Source organism: Acomys minous (genome assembly GCF_964271855.1).
Source record: "Acomys minous genome assembly, chromosome: 10".
Lineage (NCBI taxonomy): Eukaryota > Metazoa > Chordata > Mammalia > Rodentia > Muridae > Acomys > Acomys minous.
Window position 1 is genome coordinate 17,359,108 of NC_140491.1, and position 20,964 is coordinate 17,380,071.

The following is a 20,964-nucleotide window of genomic DNA, read 5'->3' on the forward strand; positions in this document are numbered from 1 at the left end:
TGCTTTGGCATTTTCCTCCATTTCGCCAGTAGCACACTACCCTATGGTAACATTCAAGCTCCCTGAGACAAATTCCAGAAGTAGTAGAAAAGGGGTTCCCTGGGGCTAGTGACAAGGACCCATCTCAGACTCCAGTTTTTCTCTCTGGTGTTAACTGTGACACAGTTACTGAGGCCTTCGGGGCTTCAGTTTTCTCATCAGTAAATTCCGGAAGGTGGCTAAGGGTTAGGAGATGGAAGGCACAGTTTTTGGTGAATCAAACTCTCCAAAATAAATGAAGTCTGCTCAAAGGTCTGGCTTCTTCAGAGCATTCAGGGCAGAGACTCGTCTCCTAGGTCAAGCCAATGCTCCCCACCCCTACTTTTGGGAGGGTGTGGGGATACCAGTTCTTACTGCTCTTACTTTTTTTTTTGTCTTCTGGGAAGGAAGCTCACATTTTGACCAGGCAGGAAGGAGTCCACTGCCTCTGAAATTCTTTGCAGCCCATAGAAGGATTGCAGGTCCCTGCTCCTGCTAGGCTAAGTGGGGATCCCAAGGGGTCTGAGCCACGGCCCGCCCCTCCCCCAAGGTCATCCAACTTTTCCCTTCCCCTCCCCCGCGGGGCGGGCCCCCTCGTGCATTATTCATTGGTCCCGGCCCGCGGCGGGCGCGGGTGCTGATGTCAGGCCAGCGCGGGTGAGGCGGGTGCGGCGGCCGCCCAGCAGCCCGGGCGCAGGTGGGGGGGCGCCGAGTGGGGGTGGCGGCCAGCATGCTGCTCGGCTGCGGCTCGGCCTCCCACACCCGCGGCGCCCGCGTCCTCGCCAGCAGCGCTGGCGGCCGATCGGCAAGCGGCACCCGCGTCTGCAGAGGCGCTGGGTCCGAGCGCGCGGTGCGGTGCGGCGGCGGCGGCGGGGGTCCGGTCCCGGTCCGGGACCAGGGGACCCGGCATGGCGCTGCGGAGAGGCGGAGGGGCGCTGGGACTGCTGCTGCTGAGCGCCGCGTGCCTCATCCCGCCGAGCGCTCAGGTGAGGCGGTTGGCGCGCTGCCCCGCCACTTGCAGCTGTACCAAGGAGTCCATCATCTGCGTGGGCTCCTCCTGGGTGCCCAGAATCGTGCCTGGCGACATCAGCTCCCTGTGAGTGGGACCCCTCCATCTCCGCCCCGCCCTGCCCTGCGCCGGCCGCCACCAAGGAGTTGCGGCTGGTGCTGGGGCAGCGCCACCTGACCCTCCTCCTCAGTCCCTTTCTTTGCGTTTGGGTTGGGGGCACAGAACGTGGGTGGAGTCTATGCCGCAGGGAGGATAGGGGGTACTCTGAACCCCAGAGGACAGGAATCCAGACAGGTCCGCCTGACAGTTTTTCATTGTGGCCCGCGGCCACCTGCATCAGACCTACTACCTGGGGGAGCTGGTACTGCTGCAGACCCAGGGCCCACCGTGGGGTAGGGTCTCTGCACCAGAGTTCATAGTCTGCTCCCCGGGGTGATCCTTGGGGTGCCTTAAAGTTTTAAGTGGTTCTGTTGTGTTGTTGGGTGGGTGGGGGTGTGTGTGACTGGAGAGCAGCTGAATGTCCCCGGACTGAAACGGGCTAACTAGGAATGGGTGAGGCCTCACCGCAGCCTCCCTCGGTTGTGCTGTGAGGCTGACCCCCTCCCGATCTCTCCACACTGCAGGCTAGGAAGAGCCTAGCCTGGGCAAAAACACGCAGCTTCTAGAAATGGAGGGGCTGCTCCACGTGGCTTCAAAGAGGGGGGGGGCAGAGGGGCTTCCAAGTGCTTTACAGTATATGAGGTGTGCAGCTGAGCTCCTAGGGTAGGTAGCCACCCCGACTTCTCACCTTGAGTTCAAGAGGGCCTCTCTTTTACCACCTTTCTCCGTGGTGGGATGTATTACCAGCACTGGCTGAACACAGAAAGGGTCCTCTGTCCACTTGATAAGTGCTTTTCACACAGTCATACTGGCGAAATGTCGGTGTAGAAAGGACCTTAGGGCGTTATCTTTATTGCTGTTCCAGGCTGAGGTTCTGGGGTACTCCCTGCAGTTGTACAGGAGGGATTCCTAGGGGTGAAGGGAGTCCTGAGGATCACATTTCTTGTGCTTTCTCGAGCGTTCCGTCATTCCTGTGCCTCTTCTCCAAGGCAAAAACAGCATCAGTGTTCAGGGACGGAGAGGGTTGGGGTCCGTGTTCTTTTTACGTTTCTAAAAAGTTGTAAGAGTTTGGAGCAGCAGGCCTTGTTGATTCTTGCTATTGGTAAATCAGATCACATGGAAGATTCTAGAATTCATCTTGTTAAGCCCTTGGGATGCGATCAAAGCTGAAGTGTTTTCCAACAATGTATGGAAATCCTGCTGTGGCCAGAAAGGATAGGGGACCCTGAGGCAGAAACAACCATGCTTCTTTCCCAAATTGACTGTTTATCTGGCAGATGGCCTTGCCTCTCACTTCTTGGGCAAGTTCAGGTGTCTCTAAGATTTCCCCAAGGCCTTCACAGTGCATTTAATCAGACGTGCTCTGCGTGTCTTTCAGAGACTTGTGCTTCCAAGGGGAATGCTTAATCCTACCCCCAGAGTTTTGTGGACCAACATTAACTTTGTGTCTGCACAGACAGAATCTTGGATGAAGTAATTATCCTTTTTTTTTTCAGCCTGGGCCTCCTGTAGTTAAACGAAGCAAGCTAGGGGATTGATTTGAGCTGGCTGAGCTAATGTCTGTGCAAGGAGGCCCAGGGTCCAGGAGTCAGTTAGCCACACTAGTTTTCCTATTGGTCACGTGCATAGGACAGCAGCTTCTCCTCTTCTCGTCTTGTTCCCTGGGAAGACAGTGGCCAAGCATATGAAGCTTCCCTCCCCCTGCTGCCCTCCCCCACTACCTCCCCCCCACCAGAGGAGGAGTGTGAAGTTCAGGTGGAGGATGAGGCCAGCTGCCCACTTGGCTTGGGGCATTTCCTGAAAGAAACCTGGGCCTCACTCTGTCCCTCTCTTGCCTTTAGGAGCCTAGTGAATGGAACATTTTTGGAAATCAAGGACCGAATGTTTTCCCACCTGCCTTCCCTGCAGCTTCTGTGAGTATGAGGCATTCCTGGCAAAGTGGGGGGTCCCTGAAGTGGGGTCCTCGTTGGCGCGGGTCTTCCGATAATACACCAGCTCTCCGAGTCCCCCTGGCTGCCTCTTAGCTTTAGCTTGTCTTACAGTGTCCATGTTAAACCATTGTCCTCCTGCTCTGGTTGGTTCCCTCTCTGATTTTATGCCAGTTTCTCTGCTGGGACTTTGTGGTAGATCCTATTCACAGAGCAGGCAATTAGGAGGTGCCTGCATTGATCATAACCAGAGTGTCACCTCAATGAATAGTTTTCCCCAAACATCTCACCTCAAAAAAAAACTTACCTTTAAAAACCTTGATATCTGGCGCACGCCTGTGATCCCAGCACTCAGGGAGGCAGAGGCAGGCAGATCGCTGAGTTTGAGGCCAGCCTGGTCTACAAAGTGAGTCCAGGACAGCCAAGGCTATCTTGCTATCAGTCTTCAAATAGGACCAGGATCCAAACCCAAAGCCCAAAGCTACATTTGCCCCAGCTCTACTTAGTGAACCGTGTCTAAGTCACCATGGTGAGTGCACACATAGGGCCCTGAAACCCAAGTCAGGTGATGTTTGATAATGAAAATAAGTGCCCCAAAGTCACCTTTTGAAAGCAGTTCACTAGGCTGGTGTGTGTGTGTGTGTGTGTGTGTGTGTGTGTGTGTGTGTGTGTGTGTAGGTATGTAGCTCAGTGGTAGAATGCTATCCTACCGTGCAGGAAGGCCTGAGTTCCATTCTTAGCACTAAGTAAACAAAACAGAGAACCGACAGGCAGTGCGACTAAGTAGCACAGACTCTTATCACAGTTTTTAGACTGAGCGGGACCATCGCTGCAGCAAGCAATGCACTGTGGAAAAATACAGATCACTACTTAGCCACAGTAAGTTGCCGTTGATAGTTTGGTTTTTAACACGTTGTATAGCTCCTAGAACATTAAACTTACCACTTAGAAATCTCACTTTGTTCCTCAGCAAGATGACTTAGTAGGCACAGGTGCTTGCTGCTGTGACTAATGGCCTGAGTTTGATCCCTGGATCCTGAGTGGTAGAAAGAACAAACTGACTCCTGCAAATGATCCTCTAAGCTCACACATGTGTTGTGGCACACTTGTGCCCACAGATATGTCATGCGCCTATACAATGAATGAAAGAACAAATGAATGAATGAATGAATGAGTGAGCGAGCGAACAAAATGAACAAATAAATAAATAAAACATAATTTTAAATCTTAATTATTTTAGCATTGAAATATAGCTTAGATATAATCTTAGGCAGTTTCTATACTTACTAAAAAGATTTACCTGGCTACTTAAATTGAAAACTACATAGTGATAGTCTTCTAGAGCTTTCTTAACCTTTTAAAAATGATTATTTCTCATGAGAATGTACAGTGTGGTAGAAAGATTTTGTTTTTTTTGTTCCCACCTTGTGACTTTCATCAAGTCCTTTATTTTCTTTGGGCTCAAATATCTCTAGAATACAGTTGGGGTAGATCCTTGCAGGTCTGTAATTCCAGGGTTTCTTGGACATCATGAAATATTCATTAGCTATCCTGTTGTGCCTAGCAGAAAACTGTTTTTGAATAATGATCATCTGGTCATATTTCCTAAGATCCTCTGACAGAGAGAGAGAGAAAGAGAGAGAGAGAGAGAGAGAGAGAGAGAGAGAGAGAGAGAGAGAGAGAGGTTAACATTGGAGATAGCAGGAAATTCAGCCAACAGGGACCCCTTCCTCACTGTCCCTATCACAGTGGTGAGGACAGTTGGAGACCTAAGGGCTTGCCTTTAGGCTGAGAGGCGCCTTCATTTGCCTAGGGATCAGCACCTAGCAAAAGAAGAAGAAATGGTTTTTAACCACATAACCTGTCTGGTTTTCAGATTGCTCAATTCGAACTCATTCACAGCGATCCGGGATGATGCCTTTGCGGGCCTCTTCCATCTCGAGTACCTGTAAGTGCTGTGCTGTGTCTGCGTGTTGCCTCCTCGTGCTTTCTGGCTTGTGTCCTGTGGAGGGGATGGGGGTGAAGAAAGCCCCGTTCTCATGCCAGCGTTGACCTGTGGATTGACTTACTTCCCAGCATGCTGGGGCAGGAGGAGGCTGGGGACAAAGGCCAGGAGGGGAGGCACTCACTCACTCATTCTCTGCTGACACTCAATCTGTCATGTAGTACGCAGGATTGGAAATTGTGTTGGGTATTTTTACCTCCATGACTGGGCATGGATTTGCTGATGGGCCAGGAATAGAGCGGGATGGTTGTGAGGGCTACTTATTTTTAAACGAAGTTTCCCTATTTGGGGGTAAACTGCCTGGTTTTTATCCAGCTGTCCCATACCCCATTTGCTCTATCTCCTGTGACTTCTGCAGAAGGTCTAGTTAGATTTTCCTTTTTCTAAAAATGGAAGCCAAACCAAACCAAACCGTAACAACAAAAAGGCAGGGGCAAGAGATATTTTCCCCTCCTCAGATGTCCCGTTTCCCCCATTAGCAAGTGAGCTTGGCCATGGTTCTTATTTCAGCCTTTCCCACATCCAAGCCTTTCTCTTCCCCCTTAAGTTGTCCCAGCCTTGTATTCGTTAAGTCTGTGATAACGTTAATCCTGCTAGCAGTTGGGATTTTTCTTGTTTGGCATTCAGAGGATTTGCAAAGCCTTGTTCCTGCTGTCTTATCTGAGGTGAACAGGTAGACGTTGGGATTCCAGACACATCCCAGGTAAAGAAAGCTCTCTGCTGGGGTGAGGTCTCAGGGAGTGATGGCTCCCCAGGAATTCTTTCTCTGGAGAACCCTCTCGTAATCCAGTATTGCGGCGTGCATTTGCTGTGGAAAGAGTGTCACAGCTGCAGGGCTGAAGCCACCAGGGTCTGGCAAGAGCCCATGAATATCTGTGGGGTACCTTGGATTTTCTCTGTTGTGGCGTTCACATGCTGCCCAGGGCATCAGGGAGAAAGCTGCCTTATCAGGGTATACTATAGTATAGTCCTAAACAGACACCAGAGTTTTTAAAAACAGGCATCAGAGAATTCTCCCTGAGAGAACTAACTCATCAATTGTGTCGCAGACATGGCCAAGTCTTTCCTCTGGACCATCTCATCAAAGACCCGCTAGCATGTGACTTAACTCCTTGGCCCTGGAGAACAGTGTCCTGTCCTGTCTTGAGAGTTTATAGCTTGGCCGGTGTCATTGCCTCAAGGTCTCTGTGTGATCTCTGTATCATTTCAGCACAAAGAAAGTCAGCCGTGGTCCCTGGACTGTCCTTCCTGCCTGCTAGCCTTGCCCAGAGCTTGAGAACATCCCTGCCTTGTTTCCATTTGCCCAGATATGAGGCTGTGCAGGGCAGGATGAGCTCAAAGTTGCTGGAAGCCTTGCTTAACTGAACTCTTCCTCAGCAGGAACTAGAGTACAGAGATGTAAAACAATGGGCTCCCCTCTAGGGACAGTATTAACAAAAGGATAGATAGCTCCGTGATGGCACAGGGCACTGTAAGAAGGAAAGTGCCTGGAAGCCTTCCAGTGCTGCAGAGAATTCCAGTGTTGGGAGAATTGCTGGCCTCTATGCAGAGTGCATACTCCATCTTTCCTCAAACCCTGGATGTCATTGCCCATGTTGCCGGCTCTGAATCTGGAGGCATCCAGGTTAGTCTGGAAGGAGCAGAGAGCACATGTTCTTGCTCACATGGCCGCCTCCCTCGTGGAGTTTAGCGTAGCTTGTTGCTAGCCTTGGGGTGTCCGTGCTTCAGGAGCGCCTTCTGACTTTGTTGCCAACGCATGCTGTATCATCTGTTAGAGATGCTAAGGACAGGGAACTCAGTTGTGTCATATTGCTTCTCTCCTTAGGTTCATTGAAGGGAACAAGATAGAAACCATTTCGAGAAACGCCTTTCGGGGCCTCCGTGACCTGACTCACCTGTAAGTTTTATGAGATCTGGCGTGTGGTTCTGGGGAAATGGCTCAGTGTGTAAAGTGTTTGCTGTGCAAACATGACGTCCTTGGTTTAACCTCTAAAACCCATGTAAAAGACAGGTGCAGTGGTGAGTATGTGTAGTCCTTGCTGGGACAGGAGGATGGCCGGGGTTTGCTGGCCAGCCAGGCTTGCCTAAGCAGTGATTCCCAGGGAGGAACTCTGTCTCAAAAATTAAAGTGGATGGCTCCTGAGGTCACATGTGCACACACATACACTCAGATATGCACACATGTACATGAACACACACACACTCAGATGTGTACACACGTACATGAACACACACACAGAGTTGTTTTTCCATGATGTTTCCATATTCACAACATCTCTCAGAGGAAACTCATTTCCAGATTACCCAAGAGGTTCCTATGCTGTCAGACAGTATCCATTGTGGTGACCAACTGCACATTGGTTTCCATCATCCTATGTCACCATGGGGACCACGTGGCTCCATGTGAAGTGAGAAACAACCCTCAGTGCTGTGAGGGCTTTGTGCTCGTGGAGGGAGTGGGAGAGAGGCATAGTTCACAGACCCACTTGGTGCCAGGTGTCAGGCTTGGTACCTGAAGGCCTTCTCCATGTTTTATGATAATCTGTGAGTTCCCAGTCTACAGAACTAAGAACTAAGACTTAAGGGACTCGGGGAAAGGCATCACCTAGAGGGCAGAGAGGCATAGAGACATTGAGTGTCCTGCCATTAGGATGAAAGTTGCTTTTTCTTTTCTGTTAGATTAATCTGTACTTTCAGCTGAGCTCTCCAGTTCCTTAATAGCTTGCCAGAGATCAAAGGGGGTAAAAAAAAAAAAAAGGAATTGATCTGAATCGATCAGCACATCAGAATGAAGCAGGCACACATGCTTAGGAAAGTTAATAAGATTGGAAAAAAAATAATGGCTGTGTTTGTGAAAATGCAAAGACAGTCATTGTCACGGGAGGCGTCATTTATTAGCCAAGACATGGGCTTCATTTGCATAATAGATCATTTTTGTCTGAGGAAGAGGATGAGCCCTATATCCATCATCCCCTAGGCTACAATAAAAAAAGGAATTGAGGAAATTGGAAGTCACTGAATCTAGGTGCTAGGCAGGGATGGTGGTATCTTGGAGTATAAGTGTGACCATAGTATAGGGACATCGTCACTTATAAAAGAGTCTTCTCATTAAGCAGTAATGATCTTGGTGAAGGCATCTGTTGGTGGACACAGTGAGCTGGGGCACTGGGGCCATCACACAGAAGGCCTGCCTGAGCTAGAGGCTGGAGAGTGAGGAGATAGGGAGTGACTGTGGGAGATGGGAACATAGTTGTCAGCACGGTGCACACAGGAGGATGATGTCCTGTTAATGTCATCGCGCACAGGAGGATGTGCATCCTGTCAGCGTCACTGTTCTGGGGTTCCTTTTCTTCCCGTGGGAGTGCAGAGTCAACCTGTATGCCAGTCTGCAGTTCGCATGGACCGAGACTTCAAGTCTGGGTTCAGAACTCCAGGCATCACTTACTGAGATTGCTTTGAGCTTTTCTGACTCTTAGGTTCCTCACTCTCAAGATTAAACATTGACTCTACTGACTGGACGGCTGACGTACATAACAGATATATGATGTTTTGGCTGCAAAGACCGCAGCCCTACTCTCCGCAGTAAATGCCAACGCCAAGGGTCTGGCTGTATCACCATCATCACCATCCTCCTCCTCTTCCTCTGCATCATCATCATCATCATCATCATCGTTTTCTCCTCCTCCCCTTTCCCAATGACAATATCATCCCATCCTTCCAGTTATTAAAAAGTCTTGTTTTTCCTCCCCGGCTTGCCAAATTTTCTTAGTGATTTGAGTATCCAGACAGACACTGCTAGGGGATAGATGAGGTGGCATGGAGAACAGCTGAGGCAGATAAGTGTGGGCCTCAGAAGTTGGGAAGGAGGGCCGTTGCTATTAGGCACGGGCTGCAGGCAGGACTTACCCATTGTTTATATAGGGAACTGTCTCCATCTCCCCTTTAAATTTCTCACAGAGGGGACGCCTCAGCGCCAGAATCACACTCGCTTCCTTAGGGAAGTCACGAGCCAGAATCTTCCCGCTTAAGTGAAATGTTCGGCCTTGGCCCTTTGTGAACTTTCCCAACACTTAGAGACCCATATTCATATTAAAACACGAGTTGGGTTCCAAAGCAGAGGGAGCAGTGCCAATCTGTAACTAAAATCTAGGACATTTGTTTTCCAGCAGTCTTATAGAACCCAGGGGATAGGAAGCTATTAAATAGTTTGAGAAATGAAGTAAGTGCTATGGGTTTGTAGACAAAATGAAATTGAAAGGAAGATGTTAAGCACTTTTAGCATGGGTAGGGTAGAGTGCTCATGAAAATAGGGATGGCTCTGAAACCTAAATAATGAGCTTAAAGCAATTGCTAAATTTATTTTCCCCTTTGGCATTCTATATATTATTATAGGATTACCATTTCAATGCATAGCTTCCAGGTAGCCACATTTTTTTAAAAAAGCTGAACAATTAACTGATAGTTAGCTAAAGGTTTGTTTGTTTGTTTGTGTGTGTGTGTGTGTGTGTGTGTGTGTGTGTGTGTGTGTGTGTTCTGCTTTCTAAATCAAAACAAATACCCCCCCTTAAAAACTTCCAAAAGTTACCCCCGTGTATGTTTAGTGTTACACATCAAAAAAAAAATGTGTAAGTACCTCATTAAGAAAAGCGAGGTAAAATGACGCATAAGATGGCATGCTAGTCCATTTCTCGTTACCTGAGTGGGAAGGGGGATAATTAAGGGCTGCTCTTGTCCTCTTTCTCAGTCAGTATTTGAAGGAAGAATGTTTGGAGTCAAAATGAGCCTAAACTTCCCACTACACCCAACTGACTGTAGAAAGAAGTACATATTTATTTGGCCATCACTCTTGGGTGGAATTGACCATGCTATGACTAGGTAGGACTAATTTCATAGGCAGTTTTATAAACCACCTACATGTTTATCATTTATACGTGTTGCCATTTGTACTTAGGAGTAGAAGAAAACTCTAGAAGAAACTATGCATTTCTTGACCAGTTTGCTTTAGTGTCTGGGGAAATCACAGACTTGATGTACGTCCACTCCACTCAGCATCTTCCCACAGCAGCACTGCTCTGAGGGCATCCATCCTCGGCTGGCTGGCGGCAGGCCACTGCAGAATCCCCGCATCAACAGGGCTTGGCGCTCTTCTCAACAGCCTACCTTAGCTGGAGGTGGGAGTGGACGAGCATCTCAGAAACCTCTTCCACACTAAGAAGAAACAGGGGAATGGTTTCTCGTCAGCCTCGATTAATAAGAAGATGAAATTAATCACACTCGGTTACTCGCGGAACATGCCGCTTCACTGGCATTTTCATTATGTCACCCTGATGTGTCAGAGTGGAGTGGTCACTGAGCCCATTTCAGAAGCACAGATGATCGATTACACTTGGATGGACCCTAAGAGACCTTCTCAGGAAAGGATTGTGCGTCTTCTGTTGTCAGTCTCATTGTTGCTTCATTCATTCAGTTTTCACAATAGCGTACCCGCCTGCTTGATTAGCACAGTTTCACAACTTTCTGCGTGTCTGCCCTTTTCTAGGGATGGCGTAAAACCATGGACAGACAGCGATCTCTGTCTGTGTATTGCTTTTGTGTTGGGAAGGTACGCAGGCAAGAAGCAAACAGACAAAACATAGTTTGCAAATGACCACCTTCCAATGAAGTTCAAGGAGCCTTGACTGGGACTAGAGTAGTGGGCGGTGTGGTCTCACCTAATGGGGAGGGTCCCCAGACGATGGAGGGTCCTACACACCGTGAAATGGAACCTTGTCTTTTTTTCCTTTTTTTGGTTTTGTTCTTCCTTTTTTTTTATTTTTTATTTTTTTTTAAGACAGTTTCTCACTATCTAGGACCGACTGGGCTGAAATTCACTGTGTAGACCAGGCTGGCCTCAAGTTCACAGAAATCCACCTGCCTCTGCCTCCCAAGGGCTGGAACTAAGTGCTCCACTAGACCTGGCCTGGGACCTTGGCTTTTATTCCAAGAACCATAGAAGCCACATCTAGTGTAATAGGTGTGCATAAAGAGCTTAATAAAGAGTTTCTTTTTTAAAACAAAACAGCTTCATTGGAATCCAGCTGTTTTTGTATAATGGAACTTGTATCTTTCGCTCAGTGTTGATGAGCAAAGCCATGGATGGAGCTATGTTTTCATGAGGAGGCCCAGAGTTTTCCTTGAATCATTAGATGTACTTAAAGAGACTTTAGAATGACTGCCATGACATTAAAATGTGACCTTCTTTTTCTAGTTCTTTGGCCAACAACCACATTAAAGCTCTTCCAAGGGACGTCTTCAGTGATCTAGATTCTCTGATTGAACTGTGAGTAATGCAACTTAAGTTTGTGTATGCTGTCACAGGCCCTGGTCAATTGTGTCTTTCAAGTCCCTTTGCTCCAGACTGTTGGCCACAAAGTGGTACACACTGAGAGATAGCAAGTATATTGTCTTGTGTTAAAGTCAGCCATTATACTGTACTCTGTGTCCAAAGTAAATTATGCTTGCTGGCCAGGTGGGCGCTCCCTGTGTAGTCTATCTATCTGCTTTACTGTCTCAGATTTCACCAGAAGCATCCTGACAGCGGCACATCTTACTGGATGCAGTTTAACAAGACCTTGAATGTTCCAGTTGTGTTTGTGATCCTGTCTTCCCATTGTATCCTGTTTCCACTTATGGGAAGCCTGTACTGGGATGTTTTTCTCTCATCCCTTCCTACCTCCACCATTGCACTGTGATAATTTTCAAAGGGATGATGTCTCATCTTTGGGAACTCTCTGTATGCTGCTCAGTTAAAATCACTACACCAAGGGATATTCAGTGAAGACAATAATAAGTACAAGAAATAAGATGCATGGATTACAACTATTTATTTTAATTCCGTATTTGGATTGCTTCAGATGAATAATTCCAGTGTTTCATATTACTACCAAAACACATCCGACACATCTGTTTCCCTGTGCGTATGTCTGTGGTTTGTGTTTCAGAGATTTAAGAGGCAATAAATTTGAATGTGACTGCAAAGCCAAATGGTTGTATCTGTGGCTGAAGATGACAAATTCCACTGTGTCTGATGTGCTTTGTATCGGCCCACCAGAATACCAGGAGAAGAAACTCAATGACGTGACTAGCTTCGACTATGAGTGTACCACCACAGGTAGGCGGCGCCCCCGGCCTCAGGGATGGGCATGTGCAATAATCCTTTGGTTTCCTTGTAGACTGTCAACTGCACAGGAGGCAAAGTGAAGTAGAGCTCTTCTATCAAAATCATTTTAGAGAAAATGTAAGGATTGTAGAAGGAAGGAGTCAGGGCTGACAAGTGGCTCATTGAGTAAAGGTGCTTGCCACCATGTTTGGTGACCTGAAAGACTCAATGCCTGAGATCTGTGTGGTTGAAGGAAAAGAACAGACTCCTGCCAATTGTCTTCTGAGCTACAAATGCACGTGGACACACACACACACACACACACACACACACACACACACACACACACACGAACTGTTTAAGAAATGTATCAATGTGGTTAGGAATCTCTCTCAACAGTTGGGAAGGGCTTCGTTAGCTGTAGTGCTCTAATTTGAGTTTTTTTCTTTATCTCCCTCCCCCTCTTCTTCCCCCCCCCCCCCCTTCGTGACACGGTATCAGTATGTAGCTCTCAGGCTGGCCTGGTTCTTGTTATGTTGAACAGGTTGGCCTTGACTTTGAGGCAACTGCTCTGCTTCAACCTCCCAAGGCTTAGCAATTGTGGGTTTTTTTTCTTTTTCACCAAGCCTGTTTTAATTTTGATTCTTTGCAAAATTCGAATTCTCTAGTGTTGTTTCTTCCCTCTAATTGTGTGTGTATGTGTGTGTGTGTGTGTGTCTGAGTGCATGCACATATTCACGCATGGTTTTTGAGGTGGCATCTCTCATCGGTCTGGAACCTGCTGACTCAGCTGGACTGGATAGCTGGTGAGACTCTGGGCTTTGCCTGTCTCTGCTTCCCCAGCACTGAGCTTTACCATGGACTTTATGCATCCATTTTTTTTTTAAAGTAGGTTCTAGGGGAAGAAAACTTAAGTCTTCATATGCAGAAAATACTTTTCTGACTGAACTAACTCTCTAGCTTGCCTGTCTGTCTGTTTGTCTGTCTTTTAAGAATGAAATACAGCCTTAGAATTTGGCATGAGGCCCTCTTCAGACTGGCCTGTTTTTCATGGAAAGCCAGTGTAGAAAGGTCTGGATATTTTGTTGTCACTGGCTCTCTCTCTCTCTCTCTCTCTCTCTCTCTCTCTCTCTCTCTCTCTCTCTCTCTTTCTCTCCAGTAAGATGATACTTATTGTAAGTTTAATGCCACATTTTTATATCTATAAATTATATTCCATTTCAAGTAGGAAGAGATAACTAGGGAAATTATAGCCAGTGGCAAAGTAGAATATATAAGTTGACAAGTGCTTGCTGAAGAAAAAGAATCACACTGAGGGGAAACTGCAAAGGCGGTTTAGCTTTGTTTATTTGCTTTTTTTTTTTCCTTCAGAGCCCACCTCAGGGTTTCCAGTTCCACGTTTTTTTGAGGTTATAAAATAAAATTAAAATGCCGACTACCTCCCAAGTCCCTGCAGGTAGAGGGGGGGGGGGTACCTCGTTTGAAAGGTTCAAGCAGATTTCCACTGCTTCTGAAGCCGGATTTTCAAGGAGAGAAGATCAATCCACAGTGTGCAGCCAGCTTTCTGAATGTTTGTGGAAATAAACGGTGAGGTGAGGAGTTGCTATCTACAAAGCCTGAAGGCATGTTGAGAGGAACAGTGGGCATGGGAACTCAAAAACCAGTTAGGGAAATGCAAAAGTCATAAAAACCCCCGAGAACAAAGTATCACATTTAGGCCAAAAGCTACCACTCCCTTCCAAACAAATAAGCCAGACACACCAAGCAGAAATGAATTTCAGGTGTTTGAATCTGTGCACATGCACACGTGTGTGTTTGCGACTAGAGAAACTCACGTTCTGCTCTTTTATGGGAAACTGGAAGTTTCAAGGAAGTAGCCTTGTCTTTCTCCACAAACCTGGGGCGTATTCAGCTGTGTAATTGGCAGGTGCCCTCTACTCAGCCAGGGACTGAGGGATTATTTATTGTGCTATTAGGCCAGTGCAATAAATCAGAGGTCATGGTCAATGACATTTGCACAAAAAGCTGTCATTCAAGGCCACTTGGCATTAAGTGCCATGTCATAGCTTTCTGAGGCTTCTCTTGGCCTTTCTTTTAATTCTAGTCTATAGAGTTCCCTAAACCCCGCAGTGAGGTTGGAATCTCCCATCGCTCTGTTTGCACCTGGTCACAGGGTCCGTCCATGAGAAGATGACACAGGCTTATAGAAAGCTCCGGGAACAGAGCATCATTTGTACAAGAAAACAGGATTTCTGACCCCAGGGTTTTCTCAATGGTTCTAATCCTGTCCTGGGACTGAGGATTGCTGCTGGAAAGGGGACGCCTTGGAACTGGAGCAGACAGGTCCTGAGTCCCAGAATCCATCGGGGGCAGCGTGAGTCCTTTATCACATTTGGGCCATCTCCTGAGTTTATTTGGCTTTGCTAACTACATTCCTACTCCTTTGCAAAGTCCACATTTGCTAAGATGTAGCGGACTGTTCTGTCTCTGTGGCCTTAAGGCTTCATGGACACCATTAGCTCTGCTCCAAGATTTTTCTATGGGGACGGGGAGTGACACAACAAGATGACCCATCCCCAGTGACACAGGGACAGTGTGTGATCAAAGTGTGAGGGTATGACGATCTGTTCTTCTGCTCACCTCAAGCCCTGGCCTCTGGTGCTTCACCAAAGGCTCAGGAGGGTGTGTGTGTGTGTGTGTGTGTGTGTGTGTGTGTGTGTGTGTGTGTGTAACTGAAGGATGGAGACCCAGACTCACTGAGAGAGAGAGAGAGAGAGAGAGAGAGAGAGAGAGAGAGAGAGAGAGCTCAGGGTCACCTCATGGCTTCCTTACTTTGGAGAAAGGTCTCTTAGCTCAGACCTCTCCTTGCTAGGCCTTGTTACCATGTTGTCCCTCCGCAGAGGGGACAGATGGACAGATGAGCAGGCAGCCACCACCGGCTGCCTCAGCAATGCAGCCTAATCACAGTTCGTCCACATGCTTCCCTTCCAGTCTATTTTTAACCAGATTCCTGTTACCCACCGATAATCCCATGTTAGGTGGGTAATTCGCTAAAATTCCTTAGAGGGAGTGAGTTTTGCATCCTAATTGTCCTGTTGCTGTCCCTGTTTCGGGGCTGATGAAAATGCAAAGAGAAATAATGCATTAATGTGCATTCTTTCTCCCCATGGGCTCGGCATCATGTATAATTTATTTTCTGCATGTTCTATAAATAGCTATGTAAAAATCTGTGGATTCCAGCGGGAGAAAGGCCGAAATTGTAAGAGACCCACTGACATCATGAACTTGATCAGGTGTGAATGGAAGTGGTGGCTCTCGGGGCAGAGTGTACCATTAGGATTTTGATGCTAGGAAATTGATGTCACTTCAGTATGTGTGTCCTTTGAGGTCTCGCTACAGTGATCGTGCCTTTGGCTTTTGTGAAGTCAAGTTCAGACGTGGGTAGGAAAAGGCATTTAAATTTGTCCAGCACCTTTCTCCAGAATGTGTAGAAGCCTGCGTCTCAGTCACTGACTGACCCCTTCACCCTTTCTGTCTTCTCCTTTGGCGGTGGGAGTCTGGCTATGTCTTCTCTGAAGGATTAGTCATTTCAGTGATTAACAGTTTGTGTCATGCCAGATAGTCAATGTATAGGAAATATTATGAAATGATGAATTAAATTTGGAAAAATAAATTTAAAACAGTCCCAGGGAAACTTGATTTATATAACATGTATTCTGGTAGAAGTTTTTTTTTTTTAAACCAGAAAAATGTCTTTTTCTTTTTAATTGTGTATGTGCCTATGGATTGGTGCGTACAGTTGTGCCTGTTGAACACAAAAGAGGGTATGGTATGCCTTGGAGCTGGAGTCACAGACACCTTTGAGCTGTCTGACAAGGGTGCTGGGGATTGAACTAGGGTCCTCTGCAAGAGCAGCAGGTCCTCTTAAGCATGGAGCCATCTCTCCAGACCCTATTCTGGCAGATCCTTTGTATTTTAGGATTCCTCAGGAAAGGTGGGAACCTTTGCTCTTCTTTAAAGCACACACATTCTAACGCAGAGGCTTATGTTTCTGAGTTTTGAGAACACAGTTGGGAGAGGAACGGGAGCCAGCAGGTACATGAACTCAAGACGTTGGGGAGGGCTTAGAACCTGTGGCCTTCATGATGGAAAGAAAGCAGCTTAACGGAGAGGAGTTTGTCACTGTCTCTGCTGAAGTGAGAAGAGCTGCAGTTTTTGATGTTTTGGAGCCCAAGAAAGGGAGCTTGCAGGAGCCACCTTCTTCTTTCTTCCTGTTCTCCTGCCTTGAACGTAAGCTGGTTGCCTTCTGTGCTGGCTTGGCAGTTACTTCTTGGTGGGGGTGGGGATGTCAGGAGCAGGCTAGAAGCTGCTGGGCATCTTCCCCAAGTCTTTAGGAGATGACTTGCTACTATCATCTTGCTTAAATAACAATCCTTGCTGATTGGCACGGGCTAGGTGCTATGGCTCACGCCGCCGCCGCCACCTTTGGAAATGTAGGCTGCTCTGATCTTACCCTGGGGGTTCTCGAGGCTCCATCTCCCGCCTTCGGTCCCATGGAAGCTTCATTTGCCTGTCCTCCAAGGCTGGCCTCCCCTGGACTTTTTGCCGTGATGTGGGGGGTGGGGTAGGTGGGTCACTCTGTGCACTAGACATGAATATCCCCCCCACCCCCATCCCTTGTTCACCTTCCTACCTGTTGGGCTACAGAGGCATCTTCCTCTTAGTTTCTAGTGACAAACTCCTCACAGGAGTGACTCCCCACTCTCACAGGACCTGCTTGCTGCATTCAGCCTTCTTGTCTGTCTCCCACAGGGTCCATAACACACTCGGGTTGAGGCCACGCCTACCTATTAAGTTAAAAAGTGTATTAAGCACTTCTTGTGTACCCCAGATGAGGGAGGGGCACCTCTTAAAGTGAAGATGTATGGAACCTTCTTTTATGTTAAGCTAAGCGGTACTCACAGGCGTACAAATGTGTGTAGATGTGTGAATACGCCACTTCCCCCCCACCCCCAATGCATAAGAAGGCAGAGAGAGGTCATGCCATTTCCCCAGGGTTACTCAGTTATACCATCAAGAATAAACTCAGCAAAAATGTTATTAAGATAACCCCACCCCAACCTCCTCCCCTCCCCAAGATGCTCAGGGCATAGACACAGGTGAGATGACTTGTTTGAAGTCATATGATTAAGACTTAATTAGGAAGGTTAAGGACTGGATGTGAAGGAGCTGAGCAAAACCCACAATTGCCTCCTGGCTGTGTAACCAAGGGTTCTGGCCTGAAGAACTTGCTTATTCTGTTTTTTAACCCTTTGTTGTGAGTTTTTGTTTGTTTGTTTGTTTGTTTGAGTCAGGGTCTCACTGTGTAGCCCTAGTTGGCTTAGAGCTTGCTGTATAGACCAGGATGGTCTTGGACTCACAGAAAGGTACCTGCTTATGCCTCCTGAGGACTGGGATTAGAGGTGTGTACCACACACCCTGCTCGCTCACTCGCGCTTTCTCTTCCCCAACTCTGTGTAGTGTGTGTGTGTGTGTGTGTGTGTGTGTGTGTGTGTATTCTTTCTTTCTTTCTTTCTTTCTTTCTTTCTTTCTTTCTTTCTTTCTTTCTTTCTTTCCTTCTTTGTTTGTTTTTCGAGGCAGGGTTTCTCTATGCAGCCTTGGCTGTCATGGACTTGCTTTGTAGACCAGGCTGGCCTCGAACTCACAGCGATCCACCTGCCTCCACCTCCTGAGTGCTGGGATTAAAGGCATGTGCCACCACCACCCGGCTTGTGTGTGTGTTTTAAAGAAAAAAAAATTTCCCTCTAGATTTCTAAATCCCCCACATACAGGCTATGCTAGCTCTGTGGGCATGCCCCCTCTGTCCCTTGGCAATTCTGTACCATACCCAAACTTCCACAGAGAGTTGGCTGTCACTTTTGGGCTCAGTGTGTTTGAGGCACACTCCCATCCCAGGGAGACGGAAGAGGAGAGCCCATGTTGCTGTGTTACCAGCAGATGTTCCTTCCCTGCTTGCTGCTGTGTTGTGATTCCTAGACCCTGGGCACAGCACACCAAGGCCAGTGTCCAGAAAACTCATTTAGGCTTCCCCTAATTTCTCCAGTGGTTCCTCATAAACCCCTGGGACCCCTGCAGAAAGGATTTGTTTCTATACTTAGGCAAGCCCTGTTTGGAGTGCAGTACTCACTGTGGCCTGCAGGGATGCTGTTTCCCAATAGGGGTGTGTGGAACTGGGCATAACTCACAGGTCTGGACCACAGGATGCCTATGTTGGGTGAATTTGAGAAGAGTATCATCAAGCTATATTCAGCCAGCTTCTTTGCCACAGGGGCTGCTCTGAAAGAGCTAGAAGCGTAGCATTCTCAGAACTTAACTCAAACACAACATCCCCGGTCACAAGAGCAATTTGTGTGCCAGCTTCATGACTCTCCGGCCACCTTCTCTCTGCCCTGGCTTTCTGAAAACCAGGTCTCCCCGATTCGCTTTGACAGTTGAGATCTTGTTGGTAGCGTGTGACAGTGACTCCTTGGAAGCAGCATCCGAAACTGCACTGATCTGGCAGTCCCATCGATCAGAATCTACAGAGCAAAACGTTCCACGGGGCAGCGTGGAGCTGCCTGTTCCTCCCCAGGTCGCTAGATTGATGATGCAAAGCAGAGAGGATGGCAGTTTGGGATTCTCACTGGGGTTTTATGAACTAATAATACTTGTTTTTACGACACCCACTCTCAGATTTCGTCGTTCATCAGACTCTGCCATACCAGTCGGTGTCAGTCGACACGTTCAACTCCAAGAATGACGTGTACGTGGCCATCGCTCAGCCCAGCATGGAGAACTGCATGGTGTTGGAATGGGACCACATAGAAATGAATTTTCGGAGTTACGACAATATCACAGGTGTGTGGTGGAAAGAAGCATCTGCTGTCCTGATCCAGGGAGGGCCTGGATGACGTAGGTTGAGGGGGAGGCGGGGCACCACAATCCAGCTCACACCAACGGTCCCTCTAAGGCTTTCTCCATTCGGTCTGAGATTGGCGATAACAGAGTTTCAGGTGGTGATGTCTCACTGGCCGTGGTCCCTTTGGGGAAGAGGAGGTGGGGACTCCATGAGGAAGGGGAGAAGCTTCTTCCTTTAGTGGTAAGAAGTCACATCGGAATGCCAGGGTCCTGTGTCTCGTTAAGGCAGGCTGTCTGTCCTGGAGTTAGTCACAGCTTTGTGTTTGTTAAGCTGATTATTAACTAACGTACTTACACACACACACACTCACACACCACCCCTTCCCCCATTGCTCCCTTGCTGGGCCTTGATGGTCACTGCACACACTTAGTAAAAGCATAGAAATGAGAGTGAACCGATCATAGTAAATTCAGGCCTTTCGCTCCTTCCGGGGCTGCTGTGAATTCCCGGGGGTTCCGTGATACTACAAACAAACAATCTGCTTGGCCTTTAAGTAAATGGATAAAATTAGGATCAAAATAATCTTTCAGTCTCCTCAGCTTTTCAAGTGTAACTGATACTGGCCATAGAAACAGCACTCTGAAATCCTGACCACTATCCTTAGAGAGGTTGGCTGCCCGGGCTCCAGGAGGCATGGAACTGTTTCTCTGGAGTCCATCATGGTAGAAATTCCAGCTTGGGAAGAGCCTAGCAGTTTCTCGGGCACAAGTGGCTACACAGCAAGTGCAGGGGCATAGGCAGGCAGAAACAGTGGCGTGTCATCCCTGGGGAATGGACTCCTAATGAGTCTAAGCATGAGCGTGCCGTCCGGAGGGCGGGGCCTGGAAGCGCAGACCCAGCACAGATCTGCATGGAGGACCTTGACCCTGGGGGAAAGAGAGGCTGCAAGGAGACTAATATCCTGAGGGAGTTTGTTCCGTGGTTGGGGCCTTGAAGCTTGGTGGAACATGCATGTGCTGGCTGCTGCTTGTGTCTGCTTGTGTGCCAGGCAGTCAGCACAGCTTTACAAGTGACCTACTCTATTGTGTGTGTGTCCCTGTCCCAGGTTGATGAGGCTAGAAAGGCGTGGCATCTGCCCTCGATGCCACTCACTGCAGCTGGCAGTATAGGGGAAACTGGGTCCCCCTTTAGGGTTCTTAGTCTCATTAATAGAGGGTTTTAAGGATGAACTAAATGTAAGCAGAAGGGCACTTTTTATTAGTATTGAAAGGAAACACTCAAGGAACACAAGCTATCCATTTCAGCAGCTGCCCGGACAGGGTGGATGAAGGAGAGTGAAGGAAGGAAGGAAGGAAGGAAGGAAGGAGAGCAGAAAAAGCCATGCCATTTCAGCTAGTCCAGAGTCAGAGACAGGTGAACAAGAGGCTGCACGTGAGGGGCGGGCATGACACTTTAGAGAAAGAGTAAGGAATCAGGAAAAAGCCCAAAGTCGTAAGGAAAGCAGGCTTAGAAAAGAGATAGAGGAAAAGGAAACGTTGGACACTTATCTGAATGATTCAGAAAAACCAGGCAGACTTATGAACCTACTTGGCTGTGGTCCGGGTCTGTGAACTTCTGTACTAGGGATGAGGATTCTGGAAAAATCTCGTTAAAGGACAAAGTACTCCACCTAGCTTTTTAGCGTGGCTTAAGGTGAGCCTTCCTCTCTAGAGGTGGTCCTCAGCTAAGGTGGTTGGGCTGGCCCAGCTGGAACGGGAGGTCTCCCTTTCGCCCGAGAGTCTATTCTCTTGGTTAGCAATTTTATTATTTATTTATTTATTTTGTTTATTTATAACTCCAGCACTGGTGGCAACTACAGACCATTCATTC

General features: G+C 47.8%; 1 protein-coding gene across 1 annotated transcript in view; it reads left to right on the forward strand.

Moving 5' to 3' along the window:
- The first annotated feature begins 689 nt into the window (after positions 1-689).
- The window catches only part of LGI2 (leucine rich repeat LGI family member 2), a 31,442-nt gene continuing 11,167 nt past the window's right edge, over positions 690-20,964 (forward strand). The window contains exons 1-7 of the mRNA XM_084798662.1: positions 690-1,114; positions 2,968-3,039; positions 4,931-5,002; positions 6,885-6,956; positions 11,307-11,378; positions 12,040-12,209; positions 18,930-19,094. Of these exons, the coding sequence (XP_084654788.1) occupies positions 927-1,114; positions 2,968-3,039; positions 4,931-5,002; positions 6,885-6,956; positions 11,307-11,378; positions 12,040-12,209; positions 18,930-19,094 (811 nt within the window). The 5' untranslated portion in view covers positions 690-926. The remainder of the gene's footprint in view (positions 1,115-2,967; positions 3,040-4,930; positions 5,003-6,884; positions 6,957-11,306; positions 11,379-12,039; positions 12,210-18,929; positions 19,095-20,964) is intronic.